General features: G+C 42.0%; 1 protein-coding gene across 1 annotated transcript; it reads right to left on the minus strand.

Annotated features, from left to right (window-relative positions):
• On the minus strand, positions 1-6,863 carry LOC121532976 (tripartite motif-containing protein 29-like). Its single transcript, XM_041838751.1, has 2 exons — positions 5,760-6,863; positions 1-18 (listed from the first exon to the last, which is right to left on the minus strand). Exons 1-2 carry the CDS (start codon positions 6,861-6,863, stop codon positions 1-3), a joined length of 1,122 nt encoding a protein of 373 aa, XP_041694685.1.
• Between the last annotated feature and the right edge of the window lie 13,177 nt (positions 6,864-20,040).

Below are 20,040 nucleotides of genomic sequence, written 5' to 3' on the forward strand. Positions count from 1 at the left end.
TCATCTGCCCACTTGGATCTACACAGAGAAAGAGGGGTCCTCGGGGTATGAATAGGTGTTTTCAGTTAGGCCTGCGTGTGCAGTGCTACAAGATGGAGTCGCTCCACAGGAGGTCTTCATGGGGACTATTTCTAGCAGAGAGTATAAAGCAACGCTCACCTTGCTTTGAACATGAAAAGCATTTCCTTCATAGCTCTGGCATCCTCTGATAAACATTAAAGGTCAGGGGGCTTTCATACTGTAAACACTCTCCAGGAACTACTTAAACCGTGTGTTCATGTATGTCTTTTTCAGTTTGTGTGTGTGTATGTGTGCATGCGTATGCAAGTTAACACATGGTAAATGTTCTGTATTAGAATAATGTGTTTACAATACTGTACAATACAGGATACTCCCTCCATCCAGCAAGCTGTTTCACACATAAATAATATGCTGCTGTACATCTAGATAAATATAGTGTAGGCCTATAACTATCTGTCCACTACCTGTAGAGGAGGGTCAAGAGGCACTCATTCTCTCACACAGCATGGTACCAAGTGTTCTATTTCAAAGGAGAGCAGCAAATGTGCCCATGGGTGTAATTATGTTTTCTACAACTACTACTATGTGTTTTACTTTCTGCCATTTTCTTTCACCCCGAACAGTAAAACAAAACAAGACAGAAAATAAATAATATTTGTGATCTGAGGCCGTGATGATTGTAATGTAGTTTTTGTAATTCTGTGTGAGCATCATTCTAAACTCTGTCTTTGCCTCCAACTGCAACCTACTCTACTCTGACATTCACATACTGAGTCTACCCAGAGGAGTGAGAGAAAAGAGAAAGAAAGAGGAGGGAGAAAGAAGAAGAGAGAGGGACTGGCGAAAGAAAGGGATGCTCTGATTGACGATGATTTACCTTCGATCTGCACACTCTTTATCTCAGACAATAGACAGCCATCTACTCAAAGCACTAATGCCTCTCTATCTATCTATCTCTCCCTCTCTCTATCTCTCTCCCTCTCTCTCTCTTACTATCTCGCTCTCTCTCTATCTCTCTATCTCTCTCTCTCGCTCTCTCTCCCTCATTCTCTTACTATCTCTCTCTCTCAATTCAATTTCAATTCAATTTAAGGGCTTTATTGACATGGGAAACATACGTTAACATTGCCAAAGCAAGTGAAGTAGATAGTAAAAAAAAGGTGAAATAAACAATAAATATTAACAGTAAAAATTACACTCAGAAGTTCCAAAAGAATAAAGACTTTTCAAATGTCATATTATGTATATTTACAGTGTTGTAACAATGTGCAAATAGTTAAAGTACAAATGGGAAAATAAATAAACATAAATATGGGTTGTATTTACAATGGTGTTTGTTCTTCACTGGTTACCATTTTATTGTGGCAACAGGTCACAAATCTTGCTGCTGTGATGGCACACTGTGGTATTTCACCCAGTAGAGAAGGGAGTTTATCAAAATTGGGTTTGTTTTCGAGTTCTTTGTGGATTTCTGTAATCTGAGGGAAATATGTGTCTCTAATATGGCCATGCATTTTGCAGGAGGTTAGAAAGTACAGCTCAATTTCCACCTCATTTTGTGGGCAGTGTGCACATAGCCTGTCTTCTCTTGAGAGCCAGGTCTCCCTACAGTGGCCTTTCTCAATAGCAAGGCTATGCTCACTGAGTCTGTACATAGTCAAAGCTTTCCTTAATTTTGGGTCAGTCACAATGGTCAGGTATTCTGCCACTGTGTACTCGCTGTTTAGGGCCAAATAGCATTCTAGTTTGCTCTGTTTTTTTGTTAATTCTTTCCAATGTGTCAAGTAATTCTCTTTATGTTTATGTTACGATAATAGACAGTACTGTGCAGCTGTCTTCATCGACCTGGCCAAGGCTTTCGACTCTGTCAACCACCGCATTCTTGTTGGCAGACTAAATAGCCTTGGTTTCTCAAATGACTGCCTCGCCTGGTTCACCAACTACTTCTCAGATAGAGTTCAATGTGTCAAATCGGATGGCCTGTTGTCTGGACCTATGGCAGTCTCTATGGGGGTGCCACAGGGTTCAATTATTGGGCAGACTCTTTTCTCCGTGTATATCAATGATGTCGCTCTTGCTGTTGGTGACTCTCAGATCCACCTCTACGCAGACGACACCATTTTGTATACATCTGGCCCTTCATTGGACACTGTGTTAACAAACCTCCAAACGAGCTTCAACGCCATACAACACTCCTTCCGTAGCCTCCAACTGCTCTTAAACACTAGTAAAACTAAATGCATGCTCTTCAACTGAACGCTGCTTGCACCCGCCCACCCGACTAGAATCACTACTCTCGGCGGGTCTGACCTAGAGTATGTGGACAACTACAAATACCTAGGTGTCTGGTTAGACTGTAAACTCTCCTTCCAGACTCACATTAAGAATCTCCAATCCAAAGTTAAATCTAGAATCGGCTTCCTATTTCGCAACAAAGCCTCCTTCACTCATGCTGCCAAACATGCCCTTGTAAAACTGACTATCCTACCGATCCTTGACTTCGGCGATGTCATTTACAAAATAGCCTCCAACACTCTACTCAGCAAATTGGATGTAGTCTATCACAGTGCCATCCGTTTTGTCTCCAAAGCCCCATACACTACCCACCACTGTGACCTGTACGCTCTTGTTGGCTGGTCCTCACTACATGGTCGTTGTCAAACTCACTGGCTCCAGGCCATCTATAAATCACTGCTAGGCCTTATCTTAGCTCATTGGTCACCATAGCAGCACCCACCCGTAGTCTGCGCTCCAGCAGGTATATCTCAGGTCATCCCCAAAGCCAACACCTCCTTTGGCCGCCATTCCTTCCAGTTCTCTGCTGCCAATGACTGGAACGAATTGCAAAAATCTCTGAAACAGGAGACTCTTATCTCCCTCACTAACTTTAAGCATCAGTTGTCAGAGCACCTTACCGATCACTGCACCTCTACACAGCCCATCTGAAATTAGCCCACCCAACTACCTCATCCCTATATTGTTATTTATTTTGCTCTTTTGCACCCCAGTATCTCTATTTGCACATCATCTCTATCATTCCAGTGTTAATACTAATTGTAATTATTTTGCACTATAGCCTATTTATTGCCTTACCTCCATAACTTGATACATTTGTACACACTGTATGTATTTTGTTGTATTTTTTGACTTTGTGTTTTTTTTACCCCATATGTAACTCTGTGTTGTTGTTTTTATCGCACTGCTTTGCTTTATCTTGGCCAGGTCGCAGTTGTAAATGAGAACTTGTTCTCAACTGGCTTACCTGGTTAAATAAAGGTGGGGAAAAAAAAGAAGTTTTCTCATGATTTGGTTGGGTCTAATTGTGTTGCTGTTCTGAGGCACTGTGGGATCTGTTTTTGTTTGTGAACAGAGCCCCAGGACCAGCTTGCTTAGGGGACTCTTCTCCAGGTTCATCTCTCTGATGGCTTTGTTATGGAAGGTTCGGGAATCGCTTCCTTTTAGGTGGTTGTAGAATTTAACGGCTCTTTTCTGGATTTTGATAATTAGCGGGTATCAGCCTAATTCTGCTCTACATGCATTATTTTATGTTTTATGTTGTACACAGAGGATATTTTTGCAGAATTCTGCATGCAGAGTCTCAATTTGGTGTTTGTTCCAATTTGTGAATTATTGGTTGGTGAGCGGACCCCAGACCTCACAACCATAAAGGGCAATGGGTTCTATAACTGATTCAAGTATTTTTAGCCAGATCCTAATTGGTATGTCGAATTTTATGTTCCTTTTGATGGCATAGAAGGTCCATCTTGCCTTGTCTCTCAGATCAGGAAGTTACCTGTGGCGCTGATGTTTAGGCCAAGGTATGTATATATTTTTTGTGCTCTAGGGCAATGGTGTCTAGATGGAATTTGTGATCCTGGCAACTGGAACTTTTTTGGAACACCATTATTTTTGTCTTACTGAGGTTTACTGTCAGGGCCCAGGTCTGACAGAATCTGTGCAGAAGAGCTAGGTGCTGCTGTAAGCCCTCCTTGGTTGGGGACAGAAGCACCAGATCAACAGCAAACAGTAGACATTTGACTTCAGATTCCTCTCTCTCTCTCTCTCTCTCTCTCTCTCTCTCTCTCTCTCTCTCTCTCTCTCTCTCTCTCTCTCTCTCTCTCTCTCTCTCTCTCTCTCTCTCTCTCTCTCTCTCTCTCTCTCTCTCTCTCTTTTCTTCATGCCTCTCTTTATCAAACATCAGGCAGTGTATCACTATTCAGCTGACTCAGAGACATTGGAGAGACATTGGAGAGACCCGCCTCTGCACTCACAATGAGGCAAGGTTAATCATTACATTTTAAAGGGAGTTGAACTGAACTGAAAAACACTCTCAACTTAGAATGGCTGCAAGTTGTGAAGACAGTTTGGCAAGTATGTTATGACTTTAGGGTGCACAATGTGTTTTGTTTACTCTTTGTGAATGTAGAGAGTTATACACTGTTAGACCTTTGTCTATAGGCATAGCTTGATGAATGCAAATGTGTTTGCATTTAACACCCCCGTGTGGAGTGGTTGTTTTCATTTGGTGAGTCATGGAACTGGATAGACTTCATAACATCCCTACATGGTTGGAATAACTTTGACATTGTATGTTGCAGCCTTAATGGGTAGAAGGAGTAGAGAAATATAAAATACTACAAAAGGTGTAATTCCACGATACTTGATAAGTTATAAAAGCACCACATTCTCTGTGTTTTAGGCTAACCACAGGGTGTCACTAGAGATCTTTATAATTTAATGTAGTGAAGAAAGTAGAGGAAGATGGGTCAAGGGGGAGGGACCAGATAGGGTTAGATAGTGGAATAGGGTGATGGGTTTTTATTCAAGGTTAGATGGATGCCAACCGCCATTAAACCTCATCGAAGAAGAAGAAGAAGATGTCACACCCTGATCTTTTTCACCTGTCTTGTGCTTGTCTCCACCCTCCACCAGGTGACTCCCATTTTCCCTGTGTATTTGTACCTGCGTTTTCCATTTGTCTGTTGCTAGTTCGTCTTGTTTTGTCAAGTCTTACCAGCGTGTTTCCCGTTTCTCCTGTTCTCTAGTTTTTGTTTTCTAGTCTTCCCGGTTCTGACCTTTCTGCCATCCTGTACCTGTCTGACCTGGTTTACGAACCTCTGCCTGCCCTCGACCTGCCTTTTGCCTGCCCCTTTGTTATAATAAATATTCGGAGAATCTAACTATCCGCCTCCTGTGTCTGCATCTGGGTCATATCCTGAGTCGTGATAGAAGATGAAGAAGAAGAAGAAGAAGGGAAAGGAAGTCACTCAAATAAGAAGTAAACCAAAACAGCAGATGCTAGCAATAAATAAATATTAAAGCACTTCTAAGTAAATCAATTCAAAATAAAGCACACATGAGGGAAAAGGAAAAAGGACTAAATAGAACCATGTTTACAAGGTTGTATATGACATTGCGCATCAAAATTACTGGTGTACAACATGTTCATATCACAACGTGTTATAGGGAGTGGTTGTTAGTACCAAATATGCATAGTACAGTATAAGTCAACGTAATTAAAAAAATTAGTGATGAGATTAACGTGGCTCCAGCCTCTATCCCTACCCTGAGGTCTAAGGAACATGACATCTTAAATGTTGTATGTTTATCCAACATCTTATACAGATACCAGAATTTGAAACAGCACCACAGGTATGACACTTCTTTAATGAAACTTTGATTGGTTTTGCATGTTTCGATGTAAGGACAGTTTTCACAGCTTGTGGGCTTAGCTTCACTGTCTGCAGCATTTGAACAGCTTGCACTGCAAGGGTTATTTTCACCACTTCCTCCTTACAGTAGCTCTCCAGTTGCATCTTCAATTCTAACATAGATTTTTTCACCCTCCCAAAGTCACAGCCTGGGTTGATAGTGGTGGTAGACAGTACTTCAGACAAAGGAGGGTTGGAATGGTCTTTGTACCTCTGGAGGAAATCTATGGGATTCTCTGTGTGTGAGAGCTGCTCCAGCTCAGAGTCTCTCCTCCATAGCTCAGCCACTTCCTGCTCCAGTCGCTCCAGGAGTTCTTCAGCCCGACTCACTTCAACCTTCTCCTGGGCTCTGATCAGCTCCTTCACCTCAGAGCGCCTTCCCTCAATGGAGCGAATCAGCTCGATAAAGATCCTTTCACTGTCCAGCACGGCTGTCTGTGCAGAATGTTTAAGTGACATTATAGCTTTTTGGAACTTCTTAATCTCCCCCAGTTTATCTTTTATTTTCTGTTGAAGTGTTTCCTGTTTCAATTTCACATGATTTTGTTTCTCATTTCTTTCTGCTGCAGCTGAGACTGTATCATGACCTTTATGTTCATCCATTGTACACAGATAGCAGATACACTGCTGATCGGTACGGCAGTAAATCTCCAGCAGTTTATCATGATGAGAGCAGATCTTCTGCTGTAGTTGTGTGGAGACTTTGACCAGCTTGTGCTTCTTGAAGGCAGCAGATTCACGGTGAGGCTGGAGGTGAGTCTCACAGTAAGAAGCCAGACACACAAGACAGGACTCGACAGCTTTGGATTTTCTCCCAGTGCAGACGTCAAACTCCACATCCTCAGGTCCAGCATAATAGTGAGCAGGAGGAGCAGCTTGGAGTCCTGTCTTCAATTTCTCCACCAATTCAGCCAGCATTGTGTTTCTGTTTAGAACAGGCCTTGGGAAGAAGGTCTGTCTGCACTGGGGACATTTGTAGACTCCCCTCTGATCATCCTGATCCCAGCAGCCCTCAATACAATCCATACAGTAGCTGTGTCCACAGGGAATTGCCACCGGATCTTTCAATATGTCCAGACAGATCGAACAACAGAATTGGTCCCTAGCAACAGAAATATTAGCAGCTGCCATTTTCTTGGAATGAGTTCAAATTCTATTTTTTTTTTAAAGTAAAGAGTACAGACCATCCAATTAAATGCATCAAGTGTAGAGGCAATGTTGTGTTGAGTCGTAAAGTGGAGATGAGTGAGTCTGACTTAAGTTACATTTTCTCTGAAACCTTTATTCAGATAAGGAGTGGTTTATGGAACCTGTTTAGCAGTTTGTATGTATGATGATTGTGGATCAAAATATGCCACGTAATAGAAAGGTATGGGGAGTGGCTTGTAAGAATGGACTTAAAATGGCTGCAAGTCAAAAATTGATGTTTCACTTAAAAAGTTTTCTCAAGACACAGTTCATGATTTAAAGTTCACAATGCATTTAGTTGACTTTTTGTAGAGTCAACTAAATGCATGTAGAGTGTTATAAAGGAGTGCTATAGAGGGTTATACACCGTTAGACCCTTGTCTGAAAGCATAGCTTGATGAATGCAAACACATTTGCAGGTAAAGGTTTGAGTCCTCGCGGGCTACGCAACAAAGTGATTCATTAACGGGGCGGCAGGTAGCTTAGTGGGTAAGAGCGTTGTGCCAGTAACCGAAAGGTCGCTGGTTCTAATCCCCGAGCCGACTAGGTGAAAAATCTGTCGATGTGCCCTTGAGCAAGGCACTTAACCCTAATTGCTTCTGTAAGTCGCTCTGGATAAGAGCGTCTGCTAAATGACTAAAATGTAAATGTAAATGTTAACACCCTCAGGTGGAGTGGTTGGAACTAGAGAGACTTTCTTCATGACGTCTCTGACATGGCTGGAGAAAATATGTATTGATATCTTTGGCATGATACTGTATGCTGCAATGCATCATTCATGGATAGAAACTGTCTACAGGCGGAAGAATCAGAGATGTGGAAGATGTGGAAAAGAAGGTCATGGTGAATGTGATGAAGAAACTGTAAAGTGTTGGAAATCATGTAGCTACATCTTTGGAGTGCCCGTCAAGGGTGAAAGACAATGAGGTTGCCAAAGTCAGAGTCCTCCAGTACATTTCATACGCAGAGGCGGTCAAAAGGGTTGAGGGAACGAATGGTCCTCCTGAGAACTTCATTGTGTTGGATATGCCTTCACTGCAGGCTGCAGAGTTGGTCTCCCACCAGCAGGAGCCAGAGATATTATGTGTAAGGAACGTGGACATTGTGATTTAAAGTGCACAATGCATTTAGTTGACTCTTTGCATGTAGGTGGTGCTATAAAGGGTTATACACTGTTAGAACTTTGTCTGAAAACATAGCTTGATGAATGAAAATGCATTTGCAGGTAAATGTTTGAGTCCTCGGGGGGCTAAGGAACAAAGTGATTCATTAACTCCCTCGTGTGGAGAGGTTGTTTTCATGTGGCGAGTCATGGAACTGGACAGACTTCATGACATCCCTGACATGGTTGGAATAAAAATGTCTTTGACATTGTATGTTGCAGCCTTAATGGGTAGAAGGAGTAGAGAAATATAAAACACTAAAACATTTTAAATCCACTGATTCCACGTTACTAGAGAGCAATAAAAGCACCAGATTCTATGTGTTTTAGCCTAACCACAGGGTGTCACTAGAGCTCTTCAGAGTTGTGTTCAATATATATTTTGCCTGTCCAGTACTCTCAGGTCAGTGCAGGTGAAAGAAAGAAGACAAGCAGAGAAATGGGACACACTTACGTTTTTAGTCATTTAGCAGACGCTCTTATCCAGAGCGACTTACAGTTAGTGAGTGCACACATTTTTCATTCTTAGGAACCATTATGGACTTCTGACGTTACCATTCAGTTTAATGTTTATTTTTTTAGACAAAATAACAGCCTTAACAGCAATAATCATCTCTATTCTGTATAACTATGTCATAATGAAAATAATACATTTAATATCACTACAGTCTTAACCACCTAGAATCGATTGACGTGCCCGCTTGTCAATTAATTAGCATAATAAAAAATTCCCCATCAAAATCTGTCTGGTTAAGCTAGAGATATCTGTTTTTTTTGCATGGGCTGCTGCATCTGCAGTGGAAGGTGGCAAAGCTACAGCAGTGTTTGTCAGACCAGGAGACGTCCAGAAAATCTGTCTTCTCACAAAAACATCTGTTGAGTCTGAACGGTTTGGGATAGAAACGAATATGAACCCACCATCGAAAGATGAGACTCTCACGAACACATACATGTTGGCTGTTAAATGCATCAAGTGTAGAGGCAATGTTGTGTTAAGTAGTAGAGTGGGAATGAGTCTGAGTTAAGTTTTGTTTTCTCTGAAACCTTCATTCAGATAAGGAGTGGTTTATGGAACCTGTTTAGCAGGTTGTATGTATGACGATTGTGGATCAAAATATGCCACGTAATAGAAAGGTCTGATGGGGAGTGGCTGCTAGAAACAACATAGCTAACTCATATGTACAATAGAATTGTACAAAACTCCTCCCACTTCCCTTCTACCCTGGAGGGGAGCCTGCCACCCTATTAGTCACCACACACCTCATTCAACTTTATCAACCAGATCACAGATAACCCTTTAAATGCCCCACCTGCAGTCATTAGTCCTCTTTCAACCAAACCAGCATGGACCACTAGAGATGTGTTATTGACTGTGTATTGCATGAGTGTGGTTTGGCGGCCAAGGTATTTTGTTCATATTGTTATGTAGATTTATATTGCTTAAAGTTGTGCATATAGGTGCACTTCCCTTATTTGCTAATTGTGTAACATTGTAGCATTTGGAGTATTTTAGTTTGGGTATGTTTGCCCTTTATTTACCATGTGTCCCACTGTTTTATATTAACATTATGTTTCTGTGTACCTAGATATCACCATATTTCAGCTGTGACATTTGAAGGCTACAAAAGACTAACAAAGCTGTTCTACCCTCTCCTTGTGTTCTTACAGACAAACCCATTGCGTTACCTCCCACCCATCCCTACCCAGACTTTAAGCTATTGTCACGTTGTATAATGATTTGAAGACAGGAGCAGGAATACGTATTTGGGGTTTTATTACTCCACCCAACACAAACACGTATATATATACAAAAGGGATGTAACCAAAACAAAGAGCGAGGTGTAACCTCTACACAATACACGGGATGAGACCCGTAAACAACAAGAGCACAATACATGGTACTCACGAGACCAATGGACAAGGGACAATAGTTGACAAGGACAATAGGGAACAGAGGGCACATATATACACACACTAATCAGGGGGAATGGGAACCAGGTGTGCGTAATGAGACAAGACAGTCCGGGGTTGGTGGTAATGATCCATGTCAGTGGCGCCTAGAAAGCCAGTGACGTAGACCTCCGGAACTGGTGAACGGAATGAGCAGCAGTACCGGGGGGATCCGTGACAGCTATCTTTCAATAACTGACTATACTGTAGCTCAGTTGGTAGAGCATGGTGCTTGCAACGCCAGGGTTGTGGGTTCGTTTCCCACGGGGGGCCAGTATGAAAATGTATGCACTCACTAACTGTAAGTCGCTCTGGATAAGAGCGTCTGCTAAATGACTAAAATGTAAAAAAATAACATAAGCCATATGCAGTGGCGATTTTAGCATGTAAATCTTGGTGGGGCAAAAAATAAATAATGTGGGATGCATGCCAGCAAAGCCACTACACAGCACAACACTAAACAATACATTCATTACACTATAACGGTGACAAACGGTGGCCACAAACTATTAGGGCCTACATAAAGCTGTCCCAACAGCAGAGTCCCAACAGCAGTCCCAACACCTTACCACTGCTACACCTGGCTATCAGTGGAGCCTTGTCTGGCAGTGAAACAGTTCAATCAGCCTCATTTACTGCCTTTACAAAAAACATAGCTGATATGGCTGACTTACTAAATCAAATGTGGTTTCTACTGACAATTGAGATGTACAAACTATGGCATAAGGGGACAACAAGCGGATAAGAGGCAATCCGTCTACGGTTGAGCTAACGTGCGCTAATGTGATTAGCATGACTGTTGTAAGTAACAGCAAACTTTCCAGGACATAGACATGTCTTATATGGGCAGAAAGCTTACATTCTTGTAAATCTAACTGCACTGTCCAATTTACAGTAGCTATTACAGTGAAAAAAAGACCATGCATTGTTTGAGGAGAGTGCACACCAACAAAAAATGTAGCACGGCAACTGGTTTGATACATTCACCTCTGAAGGTAAATAATGTACTTACATTCAGTAATCTTGCTCTGATTTGTCATCCTAAGGGTCCTAGAGGTAAAATGTAGCATAGTTTTGTTTGATAAAATCCATTTTTATATTCAAATGTAGGGACTGGGTTCTACAGTTTGAACCTCTGCTGTCTCTGGCTCCACACCCACCCCGCCCGGCCATCTAGATGTGTGAAAGTTAGTGTATAAGCTAATGATCCATCATGTATGACATTCCTGGGAGTGTGTAAACTTACATTTTGTATTACCATATCATTTATGTATATTCTCTATAGTTATGTACTTGAAGATGTATCAATTGACCAATTCAGCACATTTGGGCAGACTTGATACAAAATAGTCCAGTATTACAATGCTTCACTGGATCAATCCGAAACTTTGCACACACACTGCTCCCATCTAGTAGCCTAAACTGCAATATTATATTGTGGCCTTTCTCTTGCATTTCAAAGATGATGGAAAAAAAATAAATAATAGAAAACACATGTTTTTTTGTTTGTATTATCTTTTACCTGATCTAATGTGTTACATTCTCCTACATTCATTTCATATTTCCACTAACTTCAAAGTGTTTACTTTCAAATGGTATCAAGAATATGCATATCCTTGCTTCAGGTCCTGAGCTACAGGCAGTTCGATTTGGGTATGTCATTTAAGGCGAAAATTGAAAAAAAGGGTACAATCCTTAAGAGGTTAATGAGCGAGCCAGGATGGACGTAGTCAATATAACTATTTGTTCAGCACTTTTGAAATGTACAGCGACAGAATTCAGAACATGGGCCGCTCTTACAGTGTTCTCCCTGTACACCATGTCAGCACCATAGGATTAATAAAGCGGGCATATAAGTAGACAATGAAAGCTCTTACAATATTCAGTGATTACATTTATCAAAAACAGGTTATAGGCTACATATGCACCACCGAGTCAGAAAAGTAGGCGAAATTAAGAGGTGAAAATAGACCAAATTATTAGGGTGAGGCACATGGCCTACTAACAGCTTATTACACAACATGCAGTTAGTATTACATTCTTAGCTACAGTATACATATCTCCCTGGCATAACACATCATTTATGCAGCAGCATATAATACATTTTTGGACTCACCTTGTTGTGATGTGCTCACTAGAACAGGAAGGTGGCGCGGCGGTCCTTCATGGGCAAATTTTGTCATCAAAGAAAGAGAAAGAGGCCGGATTTACAATTCCGAGTTGGATGACCGTTCAAAACGTATTTTCCCAGTCTGAGCTCGTTTATTCCCGACTTCCCAGTTGCAATGCTTGCAGTTAGCCACTGTCACCGATTCCTTCCAAACCACTCATTGTTGAATTTGCGATTTCCAACTTGTTGTGTATTGTTTATGTCCAATGGCCGATGAGCACCGATACGTTTTATCTATAGTTTCTCTTCATTATTTCTCTTCATATGACAAGGATTAAAAAGGATTTGCCAGTAGATTGTCGACTTGATTCATGATGATGACTGCTAGCTAAGATTTTGAAAGTAAGATGTTGACATGATCAGTCCAATCAAAGCTACTGTACATATAACATGATTTGTCGTAATTTTATCTGTGGCCAATGACCTTGAGCCTTCTTGGAAGGGCACTTCTAATGTAACTCTATGGCAGGGACCAAAGGGCTTGAATTTTCGATGTCTACTCTTAGTAAGGACTTAGACTTGGCGGTGACGTAGTGTCCCCATGAGTGACAGAACACTGAGCCAATCACAGCGCAACGCTCCTATTTTCTGCTGGCTTGCCCCACCACCACAGAAAGCACTGAGCTAGGCTGAAACACCTGCATTTTGGAGCTGCCTTATTCAAGAAAACAAAAAAGAGACCATGTTTGTGTGCGGCTTTATTAACTCAATAATATATACATATTTTTACATTGTTTGCAAACTGATATGTGACACGTAACATGCAAAACAGACAAGGCCACTGGCCATATGTCACTCCAAATGTGAAATGTCAATGTACTGTAATTTGAAATTGGACATTAATACCCCCTCCCCCCCCCACCCCCTAAAAGGTAAGCCCCATCTTTCCCATCCCAACCTATCTCTGCGATGAACGGTGGCTTCAGCCTCTGTCCCTACCTTGAGGCCTCAGGAACATGACGTCTTAGCTGACACACAATCTTATTTTCCATCCCCGGTGCATGTCCTCTTGTGTGTCCCCAGGGAAATATATGTATTGGGTGGGTTAAGGCTTCCTCTCCCCGAAGGAGAGACGGTAGTAGAGAGTGGGGTAAATTGAGCCACCCTTGTTTCTATGAAACCAAACACAAAAGTAACAATTTGACCAAATTTAGGAAGTGCTCTGAATGAAGATGCAAGTTAGGTCTCAAACTGATTTTCATCAAGTCAAATGTATTTGTGTTAGAGGTTTCATGATGCTTGTATCTAAACCAAAATAGATCATTTTACGATTGTTCTATACATCAGTTAGTCTATATAAGCTTCAATATGAGGTCCCAAAACTAGCATGAATGTGCTAGCTGTGTGTGCTAAAATAGTCAAAATGTTTGCTCTGGTAAGTTGAGTCAATGGCAAGTTGAACAAATTGAAGTGGGATATGAGGTAACAGGGCCTGGCCTGTTAAAAGTGTTAAATCAAAAAAGTACAAAGTGTTAGGTGTTAAGCCTGTTTTAAAATATGCTTAAAATTATTAAAAGACAAAAAGCTATTCTGATTGTTAAATTGTGTTTCGGAAATGAAGATTTTAAGACACGGTTTTAAAAAGGTAGTGGTAATATTTAATTCAGAACAGACATTTGTAAGCAGCTTAACTTACCCTGTCCCGCAATTCAACTGACCAAATACCTGGTGTAAGTTGTGCAAGAGCCCACTTTTGGGTGTTTTAAAAACTGTTTACATGAATTCTGATTATTTCCACAGATACACAACAGCCTGAAATATATGTAGATATCTCTGTTAGAAAGAATACTATATTTCCCTTGATGGAGTGATGCTGAATGTAAAAAATGGCTCAACTGACCCCACTCTCCCCTACACGACAGAGACACCATGTCAAACTATTCCTGGAGGAGACTTCATGTGCGACACGTACCCCAGTGGCTCTCTTGCATAAGATGTTTATTTTCCATCCATTGAGGAAAGGCCTTAATGGTTATTTATGATTCACGTCAGTACGTTAATTGATGTAGTAGTTAATAGTATATGATTGTGTAATTTATATTCAACATTTTATGTAAAGGTTTAACTATCAATGAGGAATGTTCGGATGTTTCTGTTGAAAACAGAGTAAGTCATACAAATTGTAAATGAACTCTGAAATGTAGCTAATGAAAAGCTATGATGAATGTGGTTAAAAATAATGACCAAACTTGGCGGCAAAATTTAGAATGGCCAAAAATCTGGTGTGTTCTACTCTTAAAAGTGATTATCCATTTGTCATTGGGAGCTGTAGCCCAGGATTAATCGAACTTGAATGGAAAGTCCATGCAACAATTTATTTGAAATAGAACTGAATTAAAATAAATAGTCTACTTGCGGGGGTGACCATATTTTGTAATCAAGTTGTATCATCAACTGAACCATCTTGAGCTACACAGTGCTACTAAGGCAAATAAACAGTGTGTATGGAACATGTCCTGAAATAACCCAATCAACATCAAACACTGAGAGGAACTAGTGACTGAAGCCTAATAAACTCTATTATTACACACCTCAGTGTTAGAGGCTGGCCATAGACTACAGCCTTCTAAAAGATTCAGCCTGATAGATTACGGCCAGGTGTTTGTCCATACAAGGTATATGTTACAGACTCTAGCCCACCTCCATAGCCCTCCACACCTCCAGCCCCGGCCCCAGCCTCAGCCTCCAACCCACCTTCGCCACCATCCAACCCCCTTTCCCCAGCCCCACCCCACCATGCCTCAGATGAAAGCGGAGAAGCCGGTCACTCAGCAGCATCTGGTCTGATATCCATCTCCTGCCCTGTGCTGTACAGCACGTAGCCTCACAGCTGTAGATAATACCTCCACCAATGACTGACAAGATTACTAAACAATGTGCACATATGCCCCCTCCCCACTCCAGACTAGCTAACAGTCTACGGGTCAGTTGATTGAGCAAAGAAAGGCTTGCTTGATAGTTTTGTCAGAACGTTTGCGTTCCAAGTGTGTAACGTCAGCACCACAGTCTAATCAGGGGTTTCGTTCTTTCTCATTCTTTCATGTTTTGAAAGTGTAATGATGAAGTCAGTCAGTCAGTCAGTTGAAAATAATATCAGTCACACAGACTACAGTATGTAGGATGCAGAACAGGGTAGCATAAATGTTTTGATGTGTCAGTTGTGATTATGAGTTATAGTCTGTGGACACAGAAAAGCAGGCATCTCTGTCTCCTCTGCTTCTCTAAATCATACTGACTGATCATACACAGACAAATCCAATAAAATCCAATCAAATGTTATTTGTCACATGCGTTGTGTAGACTAACAGTGAAATGCTTACTTACAGGCTTACTTATGAGCCTTTCCCAATAATAAACAGAGAAAGAAAATTGAGAAATAATAAAAAAGTAAAACAAGTAATTATAGATACATAATGAGTAATGATAACTTGGCTATATAGAAGGGGTACCAGTACCGAATCGATGTGCCGGGGTACGAGGTAGTTGAGGTAGATATGTACATATAACTAGGAATAAAGTGACCGATAGTAAACAGTAGCAGCAGCGTATGTGATGAGTCAAAAAAGTTAGTACAAAAAGAGTCAATGCAGATAGTCCGGGTAGCTATTTGGTTAACAATTTAACTAACAATTTAGCAGTCTTATGGCTTCAGGGTAGAAACTGTTCAGGGTCCTGTTGGTTCCAGACTTTGGTACCGCTTGCCGTGCGGTAGCAGAGAGAACAGTCTATGACTTGGGTGGCTGGAGTCTGACAATTTTTAGGGCCTTCCTCTGACACTGACCTTTCTGTCCCTGTCAATCTACAGTGAGGGAAAAAAGTATTTGATCCCCTGCTGATTTTGTACGTTTACCCACTGACAAAGAAATGATCAGTCTACAATTTTAATGGTAGGTTTATTTGAACAGTGAGAGACAGAATAACAACAACAAAAATCCAGAAAAGCGCATGTCAAAAATGTTATAAATTGATTTGCATTTTAATGGGGGAAATAAGTATTTGACCCCTCTGCAAAACATGACTTAGTACTTGGTGGCAAAACCCTTGTTGGCAATCACAGAGGTCAGACATTTCTGTAGTTGGCCACCAGGTTTGCACACATCTCAGGAGGGATTTTGTTCCACTCCTTTTTGCAGATATTCTCCAAGTCATTAAGGTTTCGAGGCTGACGTTTGGCAACTCGAACCTTAAGCTCACTCCACAGATTTTCTATGGGATTAAGGTCTGGAGACTGGCTAGGCCACTCCAGGACCTTAATGTGCTTCTTCTTGAGCCACTCCTTTGTTGCCTTGGCCGTGTGTTTTGGGTCATTGTCATGCTGGAATACCCATCCACAACCCATTTTCAATGCCCTGGCTGAGGGAAGGAGGTTCTCACCCAAGATTTGACGGTACATGGCCCCGTCCATCGTCCCTTTGATGTGGTGAAGTTGTGCTGTCCCCTTAGCAGAAAAACACCCCCAAAGCATAATGTGTCCACCTCCATGTTTGACGGTGGGGATGGTGTTCTTGGGGTCATAGGCTGCATTCCTCCTCCTCCAAACACGGTGAGTTGAGTTGATGCCAAAGAGCTCCATTTTGGTCTCATCTGACCACAACACTTTCACCCAGTTCTCCTCTGAATCATTCAGATGTTCATTGGCAAACTTCAGACGGCCCTGTATATGTGCTTTCTTGAGCAGGGGGACCTTGCGGGCGCTGCAGGATTTCAGTCCTTCACGGCGTGGTGTGTTACCAATTGTTTTCTTGGTGACTATGGTCCCAGCTGCCTTGAGATCATTGACAAGATCCTCCCGTGTAGTTCTGGGCTGATTCCTCACCGTTCTCATGATCATTGCAACTCCACAAGGTGAGATCTTGCATGGAGCCCCAAGCCGAGGGAGATTGACAGTTATTTTGTGTTTCTTCCATTTGCGAATAATCGCACCAACTGTTGTCACCTTCTCACCAAGCTGCTTGGCGATGGTCTGTAGCCCATTCCAGCCTTGTGTAGGTCTACAATCTTGTCCCTGACATCCTTGGAGAGCTCTTTGGTCTTGGCCATGGTGGAGAGTTTGGAATCTGATTGATTGATTGCTTCTGTGGACAGGGGTCTTTTATACAGGTAACAAACTGAGATTAGGAGCACTCCCTTTAAGAGTGTGTTCCTAATCTCAGCTCGTTACCTGTATAAAAGACACCTGGGAGCCAGAAATCCTTCTGATTGAGAGGGGGTCAAATACTTATTTCCCTCATTAAAATGCAAAATCAATTTATAACATTTTTGACATGCGTTTTTCTGGATGTTTTTGTTGTTATTCTGTCTCTCACTGTTCAAATAAACCTACCATTAAAAGTATAGACTGATCATTTCTTTTTCAGTGGGCAAACGTACAAAATCAGCAGTGGATCAAATACTTTTTTCCCTCACTATATCTGTCTGTCATCAATCATGAAGGCTTTGCAGAGTCGCTCCTGGAATCAGAAATACAAAAATACGGTTTAGCAGCATAACACCATAATGCTGCCGGCGCACACACCAACCATCCTCTCTCTCTCTCTCTCTCTCTCTCTCTCTCTCTCTCTCTCTCTCTCTCTCTCTCTCTCTCTCTCTCTCTCTCTCTCTCTCTCTCTCTCTCTCTCTCTCTCTCTCTCTCTCTCTCTCTCTCTCTCTCTCTCTCTCACACCTCTATGGTAATGCACTAACCCTGCCTGGTGAGTCAGATGGGAATACTGTAATGGGTCAATCACCTGATGGGTTTATCACCCTTTATCTCAGTCATGGGATGAAATGGGCTGCCAATTTACCTGTGTGTGTGTGTGTGTGTGTGTGTGTGTGTGCGTGTCAGAACTACAGATACAGGACATTGTACACTTGACCCATGTACTGTATGACTATTCTTCTGTCCAATGTGTTCAGGCTTAGAGGAAAGTGTCATTACCACCTCTCCAGGGCCGGATTAATACAGGAGTTTACCGGGGCTGAAGCCCCAGGGCCCAGAAAATGAGCTTCAAAACAGCAAAATATTATCTGCACCCCATGACAAAATGTGTAGAATTGCAGGAAATAAACCTGCCAAATTTAGTCTCCGCCAAAAAGAGGGCTGTGAACCGTTTGTGTCATGAACAGTGCTTGTGCCCATAGAAAAATACGTGACACTCGTGCGCGCATGTGGGGGCACGGGATGGGAACCCCTGCCATAACATATACACTATATATACAAAAGTATGTGGACACCCCTTCAAATTAGTGAATTCAGCTATTTCAGCCACACCCGTTGCTGAAATATGTATAAAATCGAGCACACAGCCATGCAATCTCCATAGACAAACATTGTCAGTAGAATGGCCTTACTGAAGAGCTAAGTGACTTTAAACGTGGCACGGTCATAGGATGCCACCTTTCCAACAAGTCAGTTCGTCAAATTTCTGCCTTGCTAGAGCTGCCCCGGTCAAATGTAAGTGCTGTTATTGTGAAGTGGAAACGTCTAGGAGCAACAACGGCTCAGCCGCGAAGTGGTAGACCACACAAGCAGCCTCACATAAGCATAAGATCACCATGCGCAATACCACGCGTCGGTTGGAGTGGTGTAAAGCTCACCTCCATTGGACTCTTGAGCAGTGGAAAAGCGCTCTCTGGAGTGATGAATCACGCTTCACCAGCTGGCAGTCTGACGGACGAATCTAGGTTTGGAGGATGTCAGGAGAATGCTACCTGACCCAATGCATAGTGCTAACTGTAAAGTTTGGTGGAGGAGGAATAATCTGGGGCTGTTTTCATGGTTCGGGCTAGGCCCCTTAGTTCCAGTGAAGGAAATCTTAACGCTACAGCATACAATAACATTCTAGATGATTCTCTGCTTCCAACTTTGTGGCAACAGTTTGGGGAAGGCCCTTTCCTGTTTCAGCATGACAATGCCCCCGTGCACAAAGCGAGGTCCATACAGAAATGGTTTGTCGAGATCGGTGTGGAAGAACTTGATTGGCCTGCACAGAACCCTGACCTAAATCCCATCTGACCCCTTTGGGATGAATTGGAATGCCGACTGCGAGCCAGGCCTAATCGCCAACATCAGTGCCCAACCTCACTAATGCTCTTGTGGCTGAATGGAAGAAAGTCCCAGCAGCAATGTTCCAACATCTAGTGGAAAGCCTTTCCAGAAGAGTGGAGGCTGTTATAGCAGCAAAGTGGGGACCAACTCCATAAGAATGCCCATGATCTTGGAATGAGATGTTCGACGATCAGGTGTCCACATACTTTTGTATGTAGTGTACTTTGTATCCCTTGTTAACCCAAGTGTTTGCTTTATTTTGACAGTAACCGGTATGTCTACAGTTGAGAAGGCCGCAGTATAGAAACAATTTGGCTCTACAGACAGATTATTTAAAAAAACGAAGGAAGACAAGCACATACGCACATACAGACGCGCATGCATGCACACACATGCTTCAGGCAGGCTAGTGTTCTGTTAATGGCCATTTTGAGAAAACAAGTGTAACTGGCATCAAGTTGTTCCTTAACAGCTTTGCTTCCTTACTCACAAGCCCACACTGGGTTGTCGTGACGTGACTTTCATTTATGTGATGACTGTTATTTATCAAATAATTACCTACTATGTTTAATTGTTACTCGATTAAATGAATCATGTAACAATTAACTCATTAGGAATTTGGGGCACCACGGGAGAAGTTGTTTAACGAGTTACAATCTCCCGAATTAAACTCAATAATATATAGATATCGATAACAGTAACTTATTAATCATTTACCTCATATCAGTCTCATTCTGAATGTCACAGACATCTTGAATCTGCACAAACCCGAGTCTTGCTGATCATTCCATACCACACAAATTGATTTGAT

This window comes from Coregonus clupeaformis, unplaced genomic scaffold (genome assembly GCF_020615455.1).
Source record: "Coregonus clupeaformis isolate EN_2021a unplaced genomic scaffold, ASM2061545v1 scaf0477, whole genome shotgun sequence".
Classification (NCBI taxonomy): Eukaryota; Metazoa; Chordata; class Actinopteri; order Salmoniformes; family Salmonidae; genus Coregonus; species Coregonus clupeaformis.